At 42.9% G+C, this 19,931-nt stretch overlaps 1 protein-coding gene across 1 annotated transcript in view; it reads right to left on the bottom strand.

The window, feature by feature from the left end:
• The window catches only part of RNF10 (ring finger protein 10), a gene marked incomplete at its 5' end in the record, with an annotated part of 28,263 nt that extends 8,334 nt beyond the window's left edge, over nucleotides 1-19,929 (bottom strand). Inside the window, 12 exons of the mRNA XM_019506633.1 lie at nucleotides 130-231; nucleotides 610-727; nucleotides 2,331-2,464; nucleotides 3,048-3,309; nucleotides 3,531-3,659; nucleotides 4,304-4,464; nucleotides 6,213-6,349; nucleotides 6,429-6,613; nucleotides 8,799-8,889; nucleotides 10,060-10,259; nucleotides 11,212-11,414; nucleotides 19,902-19,929. Coding sequence (XP_019362178.1) covers nucleotides 130-231; nucleotides 610-727; nucleotides 2,331-2,464; nucleotides 3,048-3,309; nucleotides 3,531-3,659; nucleotides 4,304-4,464; nucleotides 6,213-6,349; nucleotides 6,429-6,613; nucleotides 8,799-8,889; nucleotides 10,060-10,259; nucleotides 11,212-11,414; nucleotides 19,902-19,929 — 1,750 coding nt within the window. The remainder of the gene's footprint in view (nucleotides 1-129; nucleotides 232-609; nucleotides 728-2,330; nucleotides 2,465-3,047; nucleotides 3,310-3,530; nucleotides 3,660-4,303; nucleotides 4,465-6,212; nucleotides 6,350-6,428; nucleotides 6,614-8,798; nucleotides 8,890-10,059; nucleotides 10,260-11,211; nucleotides 11,415-19,901) is intronic.
• Nucleotides 19,930-19,931: the final 2 nt, after the last annotated feature.

Below are 19,931 nucleotides of genomic sequence, written 5' to 3'. Positions count from 1 at the left end.
CCCCCCCCCCCCAAAACCACAACAAAACAAAAAAAGACCTCAACTCAGGTTTAACCTTACCATATTAACCAATCAATACCTCCTCAGCATTTGAGAAGTAAGCCTACTCATTGTATGTAAGAGACTTACACTTGCCCTGCTTTTTGTTCTCCTCCATCTCAATTCTGCGTTCCCGACGCCGCTCATCACGAGCTTTCTTCTGTCGCAGCCGTTTCCTCTTTTCAAGGTCATCTAACAGATGCACAGATCATTGGTTATCAGGTAAAAGTTAGTGCTGGGTAAAGTGTCTTATTTAGGGAGCTACATATTTCTAATTCATTGAGACACCCTTGAATAAGCAAATGCAGTTTCCATGTTCTCCTGAAGACTGATCCTTCTTAACTACTGTCTAATCTTCTACCTCATACTTCCTTTATTCTGCACAGAAACAAAATGTCTACATTATGGAACACCTCAAAACTTGTTTAGAGCCTGCATAGGGCAATTCCTAGTTCCAGCCAGCCTAATTCCAAACAGCTACTATGGCACAAATGCACAATGGCCATTAATGTTCTTATCTCTCTGACCTCCTGGCTGCAAAAACAAGCACTACTTTTCCCAAGCACTAACCTGAAAACATCTCTAGGGTTTCCTTGGAAAGGATGGGAGTCTTCAGAGCCAGTTCACAAATGCTGAATTCGCAGGTGAGAGGCAAGTGACATAGGTAACGATGACGCTGTCTTATATCCTACAAGGACAGAATAGAGGTCTCTACTAAGCCAGAACCCAGAGTAAGTGCCTCTCCCTTCCTCACCACATAGTCACTTGCATTCCAGGTTGTACTGTAACCCTCATCCCTGCACAGAAACACATTCCCAAACAAACAAAACGCATCTAACAGGCTTAAGTATGTCTCTTATACATCTCTTTGTGGTGAAGAAGTGAGTAAGCCATCAGATCCAGGAATATCTGGCCTCTACCACAGCACCAATGTAGAAAGCTACCCTTTACCACCTTTACTGGGGTTTTTTGTTTTGTTTTTTTAAAAATCAATTCTGTATGGTGCACACCTTTGAATGTTACCATTCTGACTTATTCTGCATGGCTTCTTTCTGTTCTTCCTACCTCTAGTTTCAAACTATGGATCAGCAATTTTAGTTCTTCCAATTTTTTTTGCCCAGGTTCCTTGCCTTTGTGTACAAAAACTTTCAGGTTGCTGGCCTTGGTTTCCTAGTTGGATTAGCCCTTTCATTAACTCAAGTCTCCTACCTGTCCGCTGCTCTCAGTTAGGATTTTTCTATTTTCTTGCTCACTATCCACCTGCATCCACTGAACTGATACTTCAAATACTCTTTAAAAGATACCTCCAAGAGCTGCAGCAAGCAGATCCCAACTCCACCCCCACCAGAGAAAGAGCTCCAGCAAGTATTGGAGAGTGTTCGACAATCACTTTAGATGCTCCTTCCTATCAGTATCTTACCTACCACCATCAGGGTGGATTTGATTTAAATCACTGGTCAAGAAGGCTCAATTTAATCATCATCATCTACAAAAAGTGCATTCTTGCTTGATATCCTTTATTCATTTAACTTCTTGAAGCTTTGCATTTTCAGATAAAGATAAGGGCGTGACTGTGTACACAAACTTGTAGAGATGCAATAGGGCTGATGGGTGGGTGATGCGACAGGTCTGTCATCTCTCATCTCTATATACTGCTGTTAACAAGGATGTTCTCTCTGGAGACAACAAACTCTCCCTAAGCGTGAAGAAGGGCGTTTGTGCCAGAAAGCTTGCAAAGAACAATTTTTCCAACTATTTAGTTGGTCTAATAAAAGATACCACATCTACCCAAAGAACTTTGTCTAGCTATGATCGACACACAAATTCATGGTTGGAGAACTGAAACTAAGCAACATAGCGATGTTTAATGGGATCTTATAGACTGAGCACTGAGTTCCATTGGGTAGAGTGGTTTTCTTTAAATCTTTAAGAATCTATAGAGGAACTTCTGGAAACCCCATCAAATTGGGCCCCTAATATAGTCCGTGGCTTGTTGTGACCCATTTATCAAACTTCTAAAAAGGTTACATGAATATATAGTCTCAAATAGTATATAATTCAAAGTTATAATCCCTAGTCCATGATAATATCTTTGAGCTTTAACATATCTTTATAGTTTTTTAAAGCATCTTAAAAAATATAATTAAATTTTAAAAAAATCTGATTTAAATAAAAAAAATTCCAATTTTTTTTAAATGTTGATTTTTATCTACCCTCCCTACCATTAAAATTCACCACTGTCCTCCCCAAGCAAGAATCCATGATTAAAAAGGGAAAGCTGAAGCAGTTACCTCTGTCATGGAGTAGCCAGCTATCTCTACTACAGCTGCAGTAATCTTCTCTGGACTCTTCTCCAGGCTGCCATACTCACGAACAAGACAGCGAACATTCACAGGGTGAAGGTACATACACTGTCCATCCTCCGCTGGGAAGTAAAAGATTTACTGGTTATAGTACAGTGCAGTACTGGTTACAGTAAGGCTGCTTACAGATGTTTAAAAAAAGTGGCACTTTAAACTCCACATGCCCCCACATGAAGCCCAGTGCATGCCCAGAAGAGGCATAGTGTTAGTTGGACCCAGCTTGCCCAACATCTGTATAAACTGGGTGCTATAGTGGCGCTTTTTTGGCACTTTTATCTAATAGACTATTAAATAAGCTTTAGATAAAAGTGCCAAACCCCCCCCTCCCCCCAATGAAGTGCACAATCTCCATAGATGCTGCGGAGCTGGGCTGAACTAATCCACTGCTTCTTCCAGTAAAGCATGTATTGTTGTGTCGTCCCCCCCCGCCCCTTAGTCATTTCTTCACCTGATAACTTTTCACAGCATACTCTTCTTCCAACTCTTAATTTCAGGCATCAGTGATAAAGTTCAGATGCCTTTCTTTGACAAGTCTATTTTTAATACAATTCAACAAGTTTGTAAGTCTACTGAAGCTATAAGGGTCCTTCTGTGACATTTCTGGAAAACACTTCTCCCCTTGACTGCAGACTGCACCATACTAACCTTGGTAGAAGTAATAAAAAGGAGAGTTGCTCAGATGTCCACTGGTAGTTGCATCTTTAGTTTTCTGACAGTTAGTTTCAGCTGGACTGCTCTCTGTTATACTATTCACATCTGGTATGTCCATAGTGCCCACTTCAGGTACCTTCCCCTCATCCATCACTCCCTCTCCTGCTTCTGTAGGAAGCAGAAAGGAGCTTGCAGAATCCACAGAGGAAGCTTCCACTATTTCTTCATCAAATGCAGATAGATATTCTAGAACACACTGTTAGAACAGAAAAAGCGATGTACAAATTATTATTCATGCCATGTCAGCCCATTTAGAATCTCTAGTACACAAGCTTTCCAAAGGAAACTTATACATACACCACATACCCACCCACCCATCCCCCACAGCTGTCCTTATACTACAGTAAGGAGACAGATTCAACCACGGTTAGCATCGGTTAGCATCTGTTCGAGAGGGAAGGGAAGGAGACCACCCACCTTTGTCTCCTGGGAAACTGGAAACTCTATGGTCTCAGAACCCTCTAGGGTCAATTCCTCTACAGCTGCTGTGGCTCCTGCAATGTCACAGTCTTTAATCTGGTCAGGAGAGAGGGCAATCTCTCGCTCCTACAGGCCCCCCGAAGAAAGATAACAGGTTTGCATTACACCAAAAGAATTGTCACTACAAAAAAAAACAGCAAAACTATACACGCACTGCTAGTCTTTTCCCCCTACATTTCACAGTAGCCATAGAATGGTATTCTCCATTACAGAGTGGTCATTAGATGACAGAAGGAAGTGTGGCCTCCACAAGCCATCTTCTACGTACTGGAAATTCTCTCAAAACAGGACATCATACATGTTTGAAAACAGGCATTTTAAGAAGGCAAGAGAACTAGAGTTAGCTATGCCTGAGATAAGGAAATCACAGCTTCCTCTACTGAGAATTTTCCACCACTATCTCTATGGTAAGGACCACATTCAAGAGCTGATGGGTGCTGTGTGGAGTACATTTCTGTCTGGGTTTGGGGCTTATGTGGTTACTCCTTTCCAGGATTTACATAGTTGCTTAATGCCTGGTGGTGCTCTGTGAGCAATTCCAAGGTACCACATTACTGATATTTGACACAGAAACTGAACAATCATATGACTACAAACAACTCCCTATTGTCAAATCTTCTGAAGTAGCTGTTAACTGGATGCCTCATTTCATTCAAGAAAAGAAAAAAAAAAAGTCACCATTAAGATGCCCCACAGAAGGAGCATCTCACCTTCAGTTCCTGGATAGCTGCCTCAATGAAGCAGGCCTCAGAAGTGTGTTTCTCCTCCTCATACTGTCGTAGCAGCGCTGCTTTCTCTTCCAAGATCACCCACTGCAGCACTTGCTCCCTGGAGGCCAGAAGCAACTTAGAGTATTGGCTGTGCTGTTCATCTGACCAAGAAAGAATATCCAATAAGGTATCTTTTGTTGGTATGCCATTTTACAAGTTTCAAGTTAAAACTCTGATCATTACAGCTGAGTTAATATCTCCTAGTGGTCCAGCCCACAAAAATAAGAGTTACTTGTAACCACAATTACAGATGAACACTGCATTTTCTTATTCATGGAATGCATTACCAAGTGCAATTGACACAAGGGAACCTTCTCATGGCAGTTCCTATTAAGGGTGATCCTGTACACCTTCTGCCAAGCAGGGCTATGAAGAGATTTACCCCACTACTGCCTAAGTTCTTTCCCCACCAGCTCCTCATTTAGGATGTTACAGGACTTTTCAAAGAAGAAAGCTTGCGGAAGACAGTAAAAACTGTGCAGAGTTCATTTTTACATTCTCTGGATACAAACAAGTAGCCCCCACCCTGAATATCCCTACCCATGGTATAATTTGGTAGGCTGTACTCAATGAATGAGGGAAAGGAAGGAAGATGATCAAGTCCTAAGTGAACTAGGATTGCAAAACTGTATAGTCCTATTGACCTGAGTGATACAGAAACCCCAGAATCCAAGAAACAGCATGATACTACACAAACACAGGCTACAAGAGCTACCACTGTTTTTTTTTTGTTTTGTTTTTTTAATAGAGGGTGTTTTACTGTTAAGAGGAAGGAATGGCTCCAATTTGCATACATGCACATCTCCCCCTACCTCAAAAGTTTTCTGACTAGGAAAGAGTTGAAAAACAGGCCTGTGACGTTTAGTCCTATTAATACTAAGATTTGGCTTAGTAGTGTAGAGATGTGTAACTTTTTAATGTGCTGGAACTGTAAGCATTCAGAGCCTAAACTGACCTTTTCCCCTTAATATGGCTCCTTGAGTGGTATCAACCAAGCAGTTCCATGGCCAAAATAGTTTGAAACCTCCTCCTATCCTCCTTGAATGCTCATGGGGCAAACAGCTGTGGTTAAAACACCTCAAAAGAATGACACTCCCCACCAAGACCAAAGATCTAGTATGCATGTCAGATGCTTGGGAAAACCCTCGACAGAGACAAGCACCATCTTCACTTCTGGTAGAAAGTTTCTCCATAAAATTATTCTGTATTGACATGCTACTACCTCATAAAAGAAACTGAGCAGTGACACTTAAAGGCACAACTATTGAGAACCAAAGTTAGTGTCCATCTGTGGCTACAAGTGGATAAAGGAGCATCATCCCCTTTTATCTCTTTTCACTTTCAGAGCATTCTGGGACCTGGAGGTGAGGGGCGTGTGTGAAGTGAGAGCACTTCTCAAATAAAATCTGACATGGGCTACAGAATAAAATCAAACCTAAAGATCATTCACTGTGCTGATCCCTGGGTTGGGAGGAAAGCTGAGGAGACATACCAAGAGGAAAAAAAAAAGTGACATCTGTACTGGCAATCTGGCATCTGCGAAATGCACTGTTCCAACACTGGATATATTACTGAGTTGGAAGGGCTTTACAACACAGTAACCTGAATCAGTGCATTGCATCCCATCAATTCAAGTTTTAGGGAATGGCACTGTAGGCTTAACAGTTTCACTATGCCAGTTCAGGATATAGTAAATTCAGTTTCTCCAGCTATTAAACCCCTATCCTTAAATGGGATTATCATCTGCCACATCTGAAAAGGGTGGCAAAGAGTCTCAGCTTCTACATCCAAATTTCCTAGTTAGACACAGAGCCAGGAGTTCAAAGTATCAATCTTCAAAAATACTCACCTCCAAGGTGAATAGGCTGTACTACTTTCATCCACTTGGATTTAGGCAATGCTATCAAGACACCTTTCTCTCGTCTCATCAGCTGCATTGTAATGGTGTCACCAATTGCATACTGGCGTGTTTCCATAGCAACAACACTGCAATGCAGGGAGGAGATTAGTAACAAAAATTAACATTAAAAAGAGTGGAGGTATTTAAATGCCCCTTAAGTCTTACCTCTTGAGATCCTTTTTATGAACAGATCCATAACAGATAGGACATTTGCTCCAAGCCTTCTCACTCAGGGAGAGATAATGCAGGATACATGCCCAGCAGAAGATATGCCCACAGCGGGTGATCTTTGCTGCAGTAGGTGGATACAGGCATATTGGGCAGGAGGGTACTTCATGGCTACAAATTCGCTGAAAGAGCAGAAGAAAATAGTTGCTAAGACTATAGATTAAAACAATCACAGAATTTCCTAGAGGATGAAAGCATTTAGACTAGACATGGGGCAGGCAAAATGTGCGCCTCTGGTGGGCAGGCAGGCAAGGCAGGAAAGCCACAGGGGAAAGACAGCAGTGGCAGGCTAAGAGGATGGGCAGGGACAGGCTACTCCTGCTGCATTCTGCAGTCCCAGCACTGAAGCCAGGAGGTGCCCAACCAGGCCGGCCGACTCTGCTATGCAGCTCCCAGCTGCAACACTGGGACCACAGAATGCAGCAGGAGCCAGCCCAGCCCCCACAGTTCCCAGCTGGCACCTTCTGCTACCTCTATCATGGGGGCCACATGCCTGTAGCTCCAGCACTCGCACCAAGGGAAGCCCCGTGCTGGAGACTGCTGCCTTCCCCACCCCCTATTGTGGAGGTCCCCGAACTCCACTGGCAGTGGAGGGAGCCCCACAACCTGCAGAGTCCAGCATGGAGTCCCATGCAAGTGTGGAAGCTGTGGGCACACAGTGCAGAGCCCCTGTGACAGAGACAGGCAGGCAGACTGTGCTCCTTCCCCCACATGCAGCACTGGCCAGAACTATGTCCTGACAGGCACCAGTGACTGCACTGGGCATGAGCTCCCTGAGCCCCTGCCTGCTTTGCTGTCGGCAGCAGGGGCTGTGCACCATGTGGGGGAGTTTCCGCCCACCCTCACCTCACATGCACACCCTGCCCCCATGTATACACACCCCAACATACTTTATTCCCCCCCCACACACAAGCCCACCACATGTACTATAAAGAGACTTTATTTTTGAGTTATCATGCAATCCCTTCTACATACAGCACACAAACACAAATCACGACAAATATTTTTTGTAACAAAATTAGAAGTGTTTTAGTAGGTGTTTGACTTCTAGTGTATGATTTGTTTTTTTTCCTGGTTCTAAGATGGGAACCCCACCACTCCCAAAAGGAGTACTTCCAGGGGCAAGGGGAGGGATTTCCAGTGACAAAGGTCAGGGTTAGGAGTGAAACATCCAGTCCCAAGATGGTGACCAGGGGGCGAGGCACCTGTCAAGGGGCAGGGCTACCCATCCAGCTCTCGACAGGTCACTACATCTCGTTCAAGCAGCCCTCCAGCCAAAATAATTGCCTGCCCCTGGACTAGACCCACTTGAACTTTTTCAAAAGAGCAGAAAGACTAGCTGGAACCCCCCCCCGCCAAATCTGCACATAAATCACACTGTGGAACCATCCACCTGGGCATTTATTGCTGAACAGGACTGTTTATCATTGATTTAAATGTTTTCTTGTGACAGTATCTCCAGAGATGTCAGCACTACCAGTGAATACACAAAAAACTAGTTTTGCAGGAAAGGATTCCTTGGGGATTCCTCACTTTACAACCAGGCTGTTTTATGTCTGCTGTGTCCAACAGGAACTTGACGAACAAGGCCAGGTGGGGAAAGGGGGGATTTATACAATTCTGGTCTGTGGGTGTGAGAGCGAGCAAACAACATTTCAATTTGTCTAATCTATTAATGACGACTAGACAGGTGCTGCTTTAGGTTTTCAAGATCTATTTAGACTATAGCACAGCGTGTATATGCACGTTTCCAAAGAAGCACTACTCAACAATGAGAAGAACAAACATACTTCCACTCCAAATACACAGCCTACACCACAGACCAAGATTAGCTTTCTGAAAAGCTGTCTTCTTGCTCTGGGTGGGAACCTAGGCTGCTTCAACTAGCTAAAAAATGGCCACCCATGCACAAAATAACAATTTTTACAGGCATTCTAAACAGTATGTTTCTATTAATTCTATCCCTGTCAGATAAAGGTAATGGGGGGAAAAAGTTTAAGCACAGAACCAAGAAAAAGCATTAGAAACACTCAACATTCCTGATCAGCTTTCACATTAAAAAGCAAAGAGGATTATCAAAATGTCCCTCATAACAGGCTCTGGCCTTCCTCTTGTCACATATAGAATATTTCACAATTCATTCCGTATCAGATTCTTCCCTGTCACTCACAATCTGTAAAGGAATAAACCTGACAGCATCTCAATGTTATATGTCAGAGATAACCACAGTTAGAGGCACCTTTTGTACACTGGTGAGCTAAAGAAATTATGATCAGAAATTTTTAAAACCAGCCCTTCACTACTGACCACTTGCTCCACGAAGTCCCAGTTGACCAAGGTATCTGGGTCAGCAAAATGGACTGTGTAGTCCTGATCTTCAGACACCACAAACTGGCAGCTGGAAGGGAGACAAAACCAAAATAAGACAAGCTACCCTACTCCAGCTGTCTCTAGGCAATGGCAGAGGTGACCCTTAGATCAGATTTCTCAAGGGCAAGAATAACCTTTAGGAACAATACCTAAAGGGCTCTTAGCACAGACACTTCTTACTTAGGAGAAGAGACTTGGTAACTATCGACCATGGCCAGCTGGATGCAGTTGGCAAATCCCAACAGGTTTGAGTTGACACTCAAGGAATGTCGAGGCCATACGAATATCCAAGTGCTTGTATCTAATGGCAGTTGAGGCAAGCTAGCTGAAGCACAAACTAAATTGAGGAAAACTCCAAAAATCAATGCAGACAATAGAGCCAGGTGTTCATCAAGGTTAACACAAAGCAGGAAACTACATTCCTAGAGAGAGAATTTGAGATCTTTGTAGAGATTCATTCTGATAACAGAAAGTCAAAATTACTGCTTACTAAAGTAATACAAAAAGATAATGCTAGCAGTTTGGCAATAATTTAGGTAATGTTCAAATAAAGGAAATATTGGAAGTTTCCCAAATTACAGAGGATGTTTACGCTATTAATTAGCAAATGAATTCCATTTCTTATTAAACTGATAGTCAGCAGTTATGAACAGATACAGAATGCATATACATTGTTATGGGTATAAAGTTTTGGTTGATAACGTTAGTTTTTAATGGTTACTAATACTTATCTGTAGAGGTGACTTATATAGATACAATTTCAACAATCTGAAAACTTAATAGTTCAGAGAAACACTGATCCTAGAGTAATCCATTCCTTGATACCTCCATATACTAAAATACAAGTTTCTCCTTCATGTAATGGATGCGCCTGTGAAATAAACTTACTCTTACTCCGTTACGAGGGAAAGGTATTACAGACCCTCTCGACAACAGAAAACATTGAATTTTGCCATTAATGCCAAGCTATACAGAACAACATGTCATTATCTTCCTCCTTCACAGTCCCCTATTTTTATAAATCAGAAAAACTTCTCTTTTTACAAGCAAGACCCTACTATACATGCAAGGTAGCCATCATACCAACATGGTAGAGACAGAACTTCAGCTATTTTTCAGACAGACTCACAGGAATTCAGAGTCATAAGTACGTCATTCCCTGACCAAGCATCTTAAACTCCAATTAGCTTCCACTCACTTGGCCTGTAAGAAGAGCTCCTTGTTGAAGGGCTTATGTCCCCATTTATTTCTTTTCCCCCAGTTGCCAGGTCCATTCCCATCCAAGTGACCTCCTTGGCCACGGGGTTCAAAGGTGAAATTCAATAAGTGGTTCAGGTTAATCTTCTTGGGACCAGAAAATTGGGCAGGGCTGAACTCTGCCCGTTGAGCTTCTGCTACCTATGAGACAGCAATTTTCATTAGAATTCACAGAAAAAAAAAAAAACCTGACACACTATGAAGACATCAATATAAGGACAGATTCATTCCCCTGACAAAGGCACAGTACCCACCCCCTCCCATTTCAGTTCCACAAGTCAAATACTGGTGCATTTGAAGTGCATGAGAATATTGAAGTTAGAACTGAATAATCTTTCCCCACCCATTATCCAAACAGAGGGAAGCAAAAAGCAAGCTATGCAATGAAAAGCAAATGCTGCCTTTCAAGAGAAAGCCCACTAGCTTGAAGCATAGTAATGTACATAACAAATGGATATTTTCAGATTTAAAATAATCATTTTTTTAAAAAAAAAAAGATCAGTATAATAAACCTCAGGATCATTCCAGAGATCAGGTTACATAATGTATATGAAAATTAAGTAAAAACAGAGTTGACAGAATCTGAACTCCGAGTAATAATTGACAAAACCAGTGATGGAGACTAGTAAGTTTTCATGTATTAACAAAAATCCACCAAAAAACCGACACCCCCCCGCCCCCCCAGAATTCAGATTCTAGCTTGATCACAACATGCCTCAACTGGTTATTTTCCCCAATGCTATTTCATAGCATGGAATTCAAACTACCAATATGGTTGGACACAAAAACCTCAGATTTTTAGAAGCAGCACTTCTACAAATTATTTTGTGAAATATTTTTCCCCTCGATATATGCACCCACTCCTTAAATAGAATTTCCATTAGTTGTCCTTTATTTTTATTGTACAGCTAGACAAGCAGAGTCCAGTCCTCTTCTGTTTATACTCCACCTGGCATCTCAGTAATGTTATCACCTTAGGGCTCCTTCCCTTCCCACCCCCAAGTTGGGCATAAAAGGCCTATCTAGGTAGGTCACAGCAATTCTTGTCATCTCAAGAAAGAAGGCCTTGCATACACAGCATTGCAATTCTCACCTCATCTCGTCTTCCACCATTACAAGAGCTAAAAAGTTTGCCACTGCCAGCACTGCCCCCCCTCTGAGGGGGCATCTTATTAAAAGTTTTGCTTTTCTGTGAATTGGAGCGACGGGACTGGCTGCAAAAGTTCTCATTTTTTGAATATGAAGTTTCTCTTTTACGATTGTAACGCTGTTTGGATCCATTTGCATTCTTTCCATCTGAAAGAAAGAAAGAGAGGCAAACTCATGAGCTTTAACACACAAAAAAGCATCACTTTTCTAGTGCCTTTAAACTTCTAAGACAATCACACTCATAGATGCTAGGGTCAGAAGAGACCTCAACAGATCATCAAGTCCAACCCCCTGCCTAGGCAGGAAACAGTCCTGGGGTCAAATGACCCCAGCCAGATGCCTATCCAGCCTTCTCTTAAAGACCCTCAAGGTAGGGGAGAGTACCACCTCCCTTGGAAGCCCATTCCAAATTTTGGCCACCCTTACCATGAATAAATTTTTCCTGATATCTAGCTTAAATCTGGTCTGTCACCAAATGCAGTTCTATACATCTCTATAGGAAGACGATATTGGCACTTATGGATGGAATAGCATGCACCAACTGCAGATGCTTCCTCAGCCTGATAAAGGGTATTTATACCCAAAAGCTTGCCAAGAAGAATTTTTCCAACTCTTTCAGTTGGTCTAATAAAAGATATCAGATTTACCCAAAGAACCTTGTCTGCCTATTGTACTTACTAAGACATACACCACATTCATTGCCACTTAGAGCTCTTACATCAAGCAAAAAGTTAGGGACCATGTGGATGGATTGCCGAATCAACAGTATTACTTGACCATTCTTGAGCCATTCACCTAAGCCAATAAAACACCAAAACCAGACACAGCTACCAGAACCCAAACCAGACACACCAAATCAAAAGCTAAATGAAGTCTCAAAGGTCAGTTTTGATTTTTCTGACAGATACCTGTTAGTTCTTTATTCCATTCTCTGTAGATTTAGCTGATGACATTGTCAACATACTGTCCTGAACATATAAAAGGTACCAGACCGGCCTGCGTTTGTTTCCAAAGCTTTCACCTTGCTCATTCATTATGGCGGTGATGCCTTTGTTTTCTTTATGCCTTCTTCTAGCCCTCTGTAGACTTGCTTCTTAAAGCTCAAAAAAAGACTAATCCACTTTTACATTCCACCCTCCACCAGATCTTCCTGTCATTTAAATGTGTGCACTGAGTTTCCCAAATCCTATTGTGACAGGGAGGCAAATCTCCCAGGCCCGGTCACAGTGCCAGCCTGTCCACCCATCTTTGGGCATACCACCTGCCTTAACAAGGCATGACAGGAAAGTAACTAATTAAGATGGTAATTAAGCAAGAGGCTTCCCTTTGAATGCCCTGATGTAAAAGGGTGGTACATACACAACTCCAGCCTTTCCTTATTGTGTCCCATGCCTTGCAGATGTCATCCGTAAGTTGTGCTATGCTTTGGCTTGAGGCCGAGCCCCAACTCAGGACATTGTTAGGCTTCGCTCATACTGCCCGCCTCTTGATAGGGCCTCTACCACTCCGCCCACTCTCACCAGGCCTCTTGCACTCTTGCCCCTCATGGGGCCACGTCCACTCTGCCCTCCTCCTTTGAGCAACCATGTAGGCCATCAGGCTTGTCTCTACACTCCTTGGCCAGCCCTGGCACAGCCTTTTGGGCCTCTCCCCTTATCTGCATGGTGGCCAGGCAGTTTGCCAAACACTGAGATAACGCTGCCCCTGGCCCTGCACTGGGTAACACAACCCACTGGTTCCCTAGCTGGGGCCAAGGGCACCCCTGGATCTGTGCTGGGCATGCTGCAGCACTGTGCTGGGGGAGAGGGGGTTATGGGTGGGGCTGCAGACACCCCAAATTTTCCCATAGCCCCCTCCCGTTGCTGCTGCTGCTGCCCGCCCCAGCTGCAGATCTGCCCCCCCATGCTCTCCTGGACAAGTGGCAGGAGCTGCCAGTTGAGCAGTGCGCAGCGGCGGGAGCCACTCCCAGACAAGCCTCAGCTCTGTCCTGCCCTGCCCTGGCTGGGCAGTGCCTACCTGAGCCACAGCCTCACTCCTTCCCTCACCATGTGGACATTGATCTGCCCCCTCCACGCCCCTTCCCTTCCCTTCCCCATAACCACAACAGACTTACCAGCTGCATGCTGCTAGGCTCTGCTCCTCGCTCCCCGAGTGCTTTGCTGCAGCTGCACACATGCATAAGCATTTAATCAGCCAAATCAGGCCAATTTCCAATATAGTAAATTTTCTTTATATCTGTGCCAATCCGATAATCAGACCAACATATCAGTGCACCTCTAGTAAGCATACAAGTCTGATACCACATGTCCTGTCTTCCCAGGGATGTTTTCTATGGACCCTGCATAAGGTTCTACTGGGCATCAATCAATCAAATCAATAAATAAAATAAAAATCAGAAAAGCGGCATCAGAACATAAGCCTGTATACAAACTTCTGTTATAACAAGAAGATTTTTAGCGCCCCTCACCCCGCCTTTTTTTTCCTTTTTTTGTTTTGCTTATACAGTTGCGAAACCTACAGTCTCTGCAGGAGCCCAAAAGCTTGGCTCCACTACTAGTGTTAAAACTAGCATCTCAATCATTACTTTTTGCAGTTTTGGTAACCACAGCTTCCACTATTGCCCTTTCCTAGCGAGATTAAATATTCCTAACCAACATTCTGAACTCAACAGCACATTTCAAGTAAGGTGAATGTGAGCGTATTCACAATCAGTATAACTTTCAATGGATATTTCATTTTTCTCTTCCTATGCTCACCAAAATAAGTTTGAGGAACAGTCAGAAAGGCTGTATATACTCCTGCATGAGTTAAAAAAGCCACACACTAGTGTTGTGAAAGCGTGCATAAATTGGTCTAAGGTTCTTTCTGGCAAGAGGTAACTACAGAGGCAGAAAACCAGTTAGACCCATCACACTTTAGAGTAATATGGAAAAAGCTAGAAAGTTATACCAGCTTTCACCGTTCAGCTTCCACTGAAGCCCATGTTAAAATCCTCTTTAGTTCTCTAAATTCTTAGGAAGTCACAGGTACCTCCCACTGGTCTGAAAGTATTGTTGTATGCTAGCATAGGATCTTCCACTTCACAATGATTTAAAGTTAAGACTAAAGCCATAGACCTATCGAATGATTTCTCTTTCTCCAGCAATTACAGAAGTCACAGGGCAACTTTCCAAAAGTGATGCAACCATTTTGACACTGTTTACCAATAGAAAGGGTGACTTCCTCTGCCATTAAAAGCCTGAGCCTGGAGATGTCTGAATTAATGGAGCTAACCAAGAGACTCATCTTTAAGATCTCAGCAGAAAACTCCAAGTTAGTACCACTGTTGTACATTTAAAGGAAAAAAAAAAAATGCTCCTGCAGCACACAGAAAGGCCACAGAAGTCAGTCTGACAGGGCAGGGAAAAAACAGCCTTATCAGAAGATGCACACCAGTTCCAGCCAAGTACCCTGGGTGTAACCAGGCCTGAGTCGGGATGATTTAGATAGACCTTTTATGCAGATGTCAGTAGAGGATAGGTTGTAGTTACACCAATTGAACTAGGCTATGATCTCTGGACAGAATTAAAACACAGACAAAAGACATGGGAAGGCAATTGGCTGTATTAACGTTTAATAGTTTCATCAGTTAACTTCATTACTAACTATATGGAGAAGCCAGATCATTTTTGCAGACTTAAGGTGGTTTGTGTTCAGTGCATTGTAATCACAAGCCTGTCTATATGAAACATGCACTGTAAGGCCAGAGCAACTTTGAGCTTTTCTAACCCATGCTATCCCAGTCATTTTGAAAAGGCATGCTGCTTCTTGCACCTGCTAAGAAGCAATCTTTCATTGTATTTGGCACCAAGGAATTCCCCGCCTCAATATAGCTAAGTTATAGCTGAACAATACATTCCATGTGTCAGTATATTACATATATCCATTCACATAAGGCTCTCATCCACAGCCTTCAGATGTTTGTCCATTCATCACTACAACAGGTTGTACCTTACACCGCATGGGAGCAAAATCCTTAACTTATGCCCCTTCAAGCAAGAGCCCCAAGTGGTGTAGACATCTTGCTGTCACTATCTTACTGGCTGTAAATAAGACTGTCTGCACCGAACTTCCTGGAATACTCGGAAAACTGACTGGGTGATAACTAGACAAAATTAAAACCAAGAACTCAGGAGACATAACATCTAGTTTTACATTTTGTAGATCCACATTTTCAACCATGCTATTTCAGGAAAACAAGCAATCTAACAGAAGTGCTTTTCCTTCTAGCCCTTTTGGCAGGCAACCCAACAAAAACAAGCTTCTATTTCCCCCAGCTTCAAAAGAATCAGAAGTTTTACAGAACACCTACCCATTTACTGCCAAAATATCCACCATTTACTCAGGATATGATTCTCTGCCTCCCCACCCAGGACTCACAACAAGCCACTTCTGTTTGCTTTTTGCATCCATTTGGTTCCCAGTCCCCCTTTAATACTACTGTAGTTTCCAAATAAGCACCCCCACATAAGCCTTGCCATTTGTCTCAGCCCAACAACTATCAGCCTGGAACTGGTGCACTTTAGCTAAACAAAGCTTGTTTCTAGTAGTTACATCTACTTTGTCTCAACCTAAGTTAATAAAATAACCCTTTTATTACATTTCCTGGCTCTAATTTTGGGGGGAGGTGGAGAGAGGGGAGATTCCCCAGTCAAGGATTGGGGGATCACTTTTCATTTGGAAAGGTGATATCAAGTTGTAAGAACTACAGTATTCAAGACACCACAAGGGAAGGGAAGGACTACAACCACAAGGTATACGTAGTGCTCTAGTTGATCATACCCTTTATTTTTGAGCATTTCCCCCAGCATGTGAACTATTCACAAGCCTCTGGATGATGCAACAGCTTTGTTTGTTTTTTGAAAATGGACATAGCTTCTCTAAGGTTCCTTTTAAAGTTTTATCATTAGTGACTTAAATGCTTTTCCAGTCCAACCCCCTGCCTTGAAGCAGAACAAACATCTGTCAGGGATGTTTTCATTTAAAGTGGTAAATAAAATGTCTGACACCTGCAACTACTAGAGAGTAACTAGATGCAGAAAAGGCCAGAAAAGTTGATCACTTTGCAGTATCAATATCATGCAAGGCATGAAGAGTGTTAGTATACTTTACTAGCCCTAAAACATAGTTCATTTTTTTAAGTCCTTTCAGGCTACCTTGATACATCATAATAGACAAGTATGCACAACTCCCAATTTTTTCCACCTTTGAAGTTACTTGAGAAACAAATGACTTAGAAACCTGAACATGTAACATTCTAATTTTGACAGCACTTGGCATAACCTTTTTGCACTAACACCTAAATTATCCATCTTATATTTAATGCAAAGTGGAAGGATCTTTGTGCAAAATTCTTCTATTCACTGCTTATGAACAGACTGTCCTAGAACCAGCTCCCTTCAATGTGAGATTTTGGATTTGTTACCCTTCCTGTCCTACAGCACTACCAATATAATTTCTGAGGACAGACCTTACTGAGCAAAGCATCATACCCATACATTAGCAAGCATCACCTCTGCTCCCTTTTTAAAATTACGTGAGCCAAGGAATAGCACAAGGCCACTCTGGTCGCAAACAGACTATAAACCAGTTCTCAATCTTATGATATCAGACCCAAATGTATAGGGGTCTACTTAACTCACCACAACACAAAGCAATTTTCTGCAGCTTTATTAAGGCTCAAAGAGCACATTTCGCAGGCATTTCCCAATGCCCCACCCCTCACTGCTGACTGGCAGAGGCATATACTATGTAATTAAATAGGGAATTCCACAGAAAGTAAATATCATTGAATTTATCTTATAGTAAGTTTAACAATTAAATTTAAATATACTATAAATTGTAAATGAATATACAATATGAATTGCAACTTATATCATAATGATGATATAAGCGTTCTAAAAAGTTTAGAAATATTAATTAATGCTAACCTTAACAGAAACATGTACGTTTCACTAGCTGGCACCTTCACTTAGTGCAGTAGCTCCCAACCTTGGGGCATGACCCAAATCAGGGTTATGGGGGGTCCACCCCTTGCTTTGCCCCTCCCATTTGTGGGGCTCTCACCACCACTGTCCCTCCACCCCCCACCCTGTGATCCTGGCCCCGCCCAGGCTCTGCTGGTGCTGCCAGGCACAAGCTAGTTGGCAGCAGGGGCAACGGTTGTGAATCAGATTTAAGGTCACAGCAAAAAAAGGTTGGAAACTACTGATTTAGTCTATGCCACTAGCAGACAGTCACTGTTGCCATAGAGTCCAGGGGCGAGCACTTATTTTGGTCGGAGGGCCACTTACTGAGTTTTGGCAAGCCATTGAGGGCCACATGACAGGCAGCCAGGGGCAGATAAATATTAATATTCTAACTTTTTTAGGGGCCCCACGGGCTGGATAGAATGGCCTGGCGGGCTGTATCTGGCCCCTGGGCCGCATTTTGCCCACCCCTGCCATAGACTGATTTACTGTTATGTTGTCTTTGTATTGCAATAAGCATTGGGAGGTTCTCAAACAGCATATTGTAAGAATAATATGCTGGGTTTGGTTTTTAAGGTTGATTCCACAGGAAATCATAGCCAATAAAATATTTTCTGGTGATCACAGACAATGCAGTTTTTGTAGTTTGCACAAAAACTGCAAATTAAGTAGATCCCTATAAATTTCAGGTCTTTGGGCTGTCTTGTATGAAATCAAAGTTCATACCACCAGACCACCACCCTGCCATCTTCCTTCTCCACATAGGGACAGAATCTCAGAATTGTTTCATAGTCCCCCCAGTCTCCAGATGACCAGAGTTTTTTAACCCTTTATTCTTAGTGGTAAAGATCTGCAGAGAGATCAATAAAGCCCAAGTTCAAACCTGCCACTGACTCAGGTAGAGCATGTTTCCAAAGCTGGTCTCAGTCTCTCTCAAAAGACTGAGTTAGTTCACATAATGTGAAAACACCTTTAAATAAAACCTTTAATTAAAACCTGCTGTGATCTGTCAGATATTTCACAACCTAGCACGGGTGCTCCACATTCCAGTCAGGTCTGTGGGAAAACCAGTTAGAAATACATTACATGTTTACAGCATGCCCTTTGACTGGGGACTGACACAATAACTCCTCCGCTTAACTAGCGCACAACACCTCAGCATTATAACCACTTGTTTTCTTGTAATCAGTTGTCCATACCTACATTCTTCTAGTGACACACTACATTTTTTTTTCTATAACAGGAATGTTATTATCAAGACATCGAAGTACCCAAGAGGAAGGAAATTGCATACAGGCTGTCACAGCATCATTGCCCTACACTCCACCATACAACTACTTTAAAAAAATGGGATACTTTGATACTTGTGTATTCCCCTCCCTCATCCTCAAAGGGTTAGGAACAAGACTAGACAGACACGTGTATCACCATTGGGTATTCCATCGAACTTTAGATGAGGCTGCTAATACACAGGACTTACGACAGGCTTAGTCTAAAAATATTACAGCATTGATTATGTATCAGATTTTTACGAAGAGCTGTGTCAATGTATAATATCTAGATGTGCAGCCAACTCCCAGTTGTATGTAAAATGATACCCTGCCAACCTGAAGACAGGAGTGCAGTGTCAGATACATGGCCTAACAAGCCATTTCTAGCCTGCATGATGTACTTCCATGCCCCATCACAGATGATGCAAAACACAGGCTTTTGAAAAGCCCATCACTTGTGACTATGGGAAGTAGTTTCCAAATCTGCAAATAACCTGAAACAATGGCTCTGAAAACATCAGTGCTCCACCCTGCTTCAAAGGGTTGACTCTAAAGCCAAATGACAATATCTGAATACCAACATTAGTTGCTTCATTGCTCTTCTTTTTATGGGAGGAAATGGGGAAAAGAATGGGACCTCTGGGGAACAGGAGGGGAGAAAATGGAACTAGGGGCTTCTACAGCTAAAGGGGGAAGGGAGAAGAAAAAAAATAAAAGAACAACCATAACCACCACCACCTCCTCCTCAAGCACATACAATAAGTAGCACCAGAGACAAGAAATCCGGATCTTGAAAAGTGTTTTTGTCCTTGGCCCTGTCATAAGCCTCCTGCTGACATTAGCAGCCATTTTGTTGTCAATTGTCTAGTGCACTTAGGCTATATTTATACCCTGATCCATTAAACACAATAAGAGGAATTCAGAGCTCTCCACAGAGCAAGTTTGACATTGATGTACTACCCAGGCCAACAGCCTCTGCATTAGTGCTGGAGTCTGTGAAGCTCCGTGCCAAGCTCCAGCATGTCTTCAGACGGTGTTAGCTCTCTCCTCACCTAAGAAACTCAGGCATGCCCCAGCCTGACTCGACACTCCAGCTTCGAGGCAAAGTCCTAGTCCTGCAGGCCTCTCCTTGTCCTCTCACCTACCCGGCTGCCGTTAAAGGAATGGCACTTACTGAATTTTATTTCTGCCAAAACACAACCATTTCTTGGCCTCTCCAGCAGTCCCTGGCCGTTTCTCAACACCGGGAGCTAGAGCAGGAGGAAGCAAGGCCCGCCTGGGAGAAGGAAATCCTCCCTCGCCCACAGGGGCCGCCTCCCGGGGGTGGGGGACCCGCCGGGCCGTTCGGTCCTTACCGCCTTTGGGCTTAGAGTCGCCGCCGGCGG

The sequence above is a fragment of the Gavialis gangeticus genome, unplaced genomic scaffold (assembly GCF_001723915.1).
Source record: "Gavialis gangeticus isolate Ggan-Ray unplaced genomic scaffold, GavGan_comp1, whole genome shotgun sequence".
Taxonomy (NCBI): Eukaryota; Metazoa; Chordata; order Crocodylia; family Gavialidae; genus Gavialis; species Gavialis gangeticus.
Note: the sequence above shows the minus strand (reverse complement) of the source record. Positions and strands in the feature narration are given on the sequence as shown.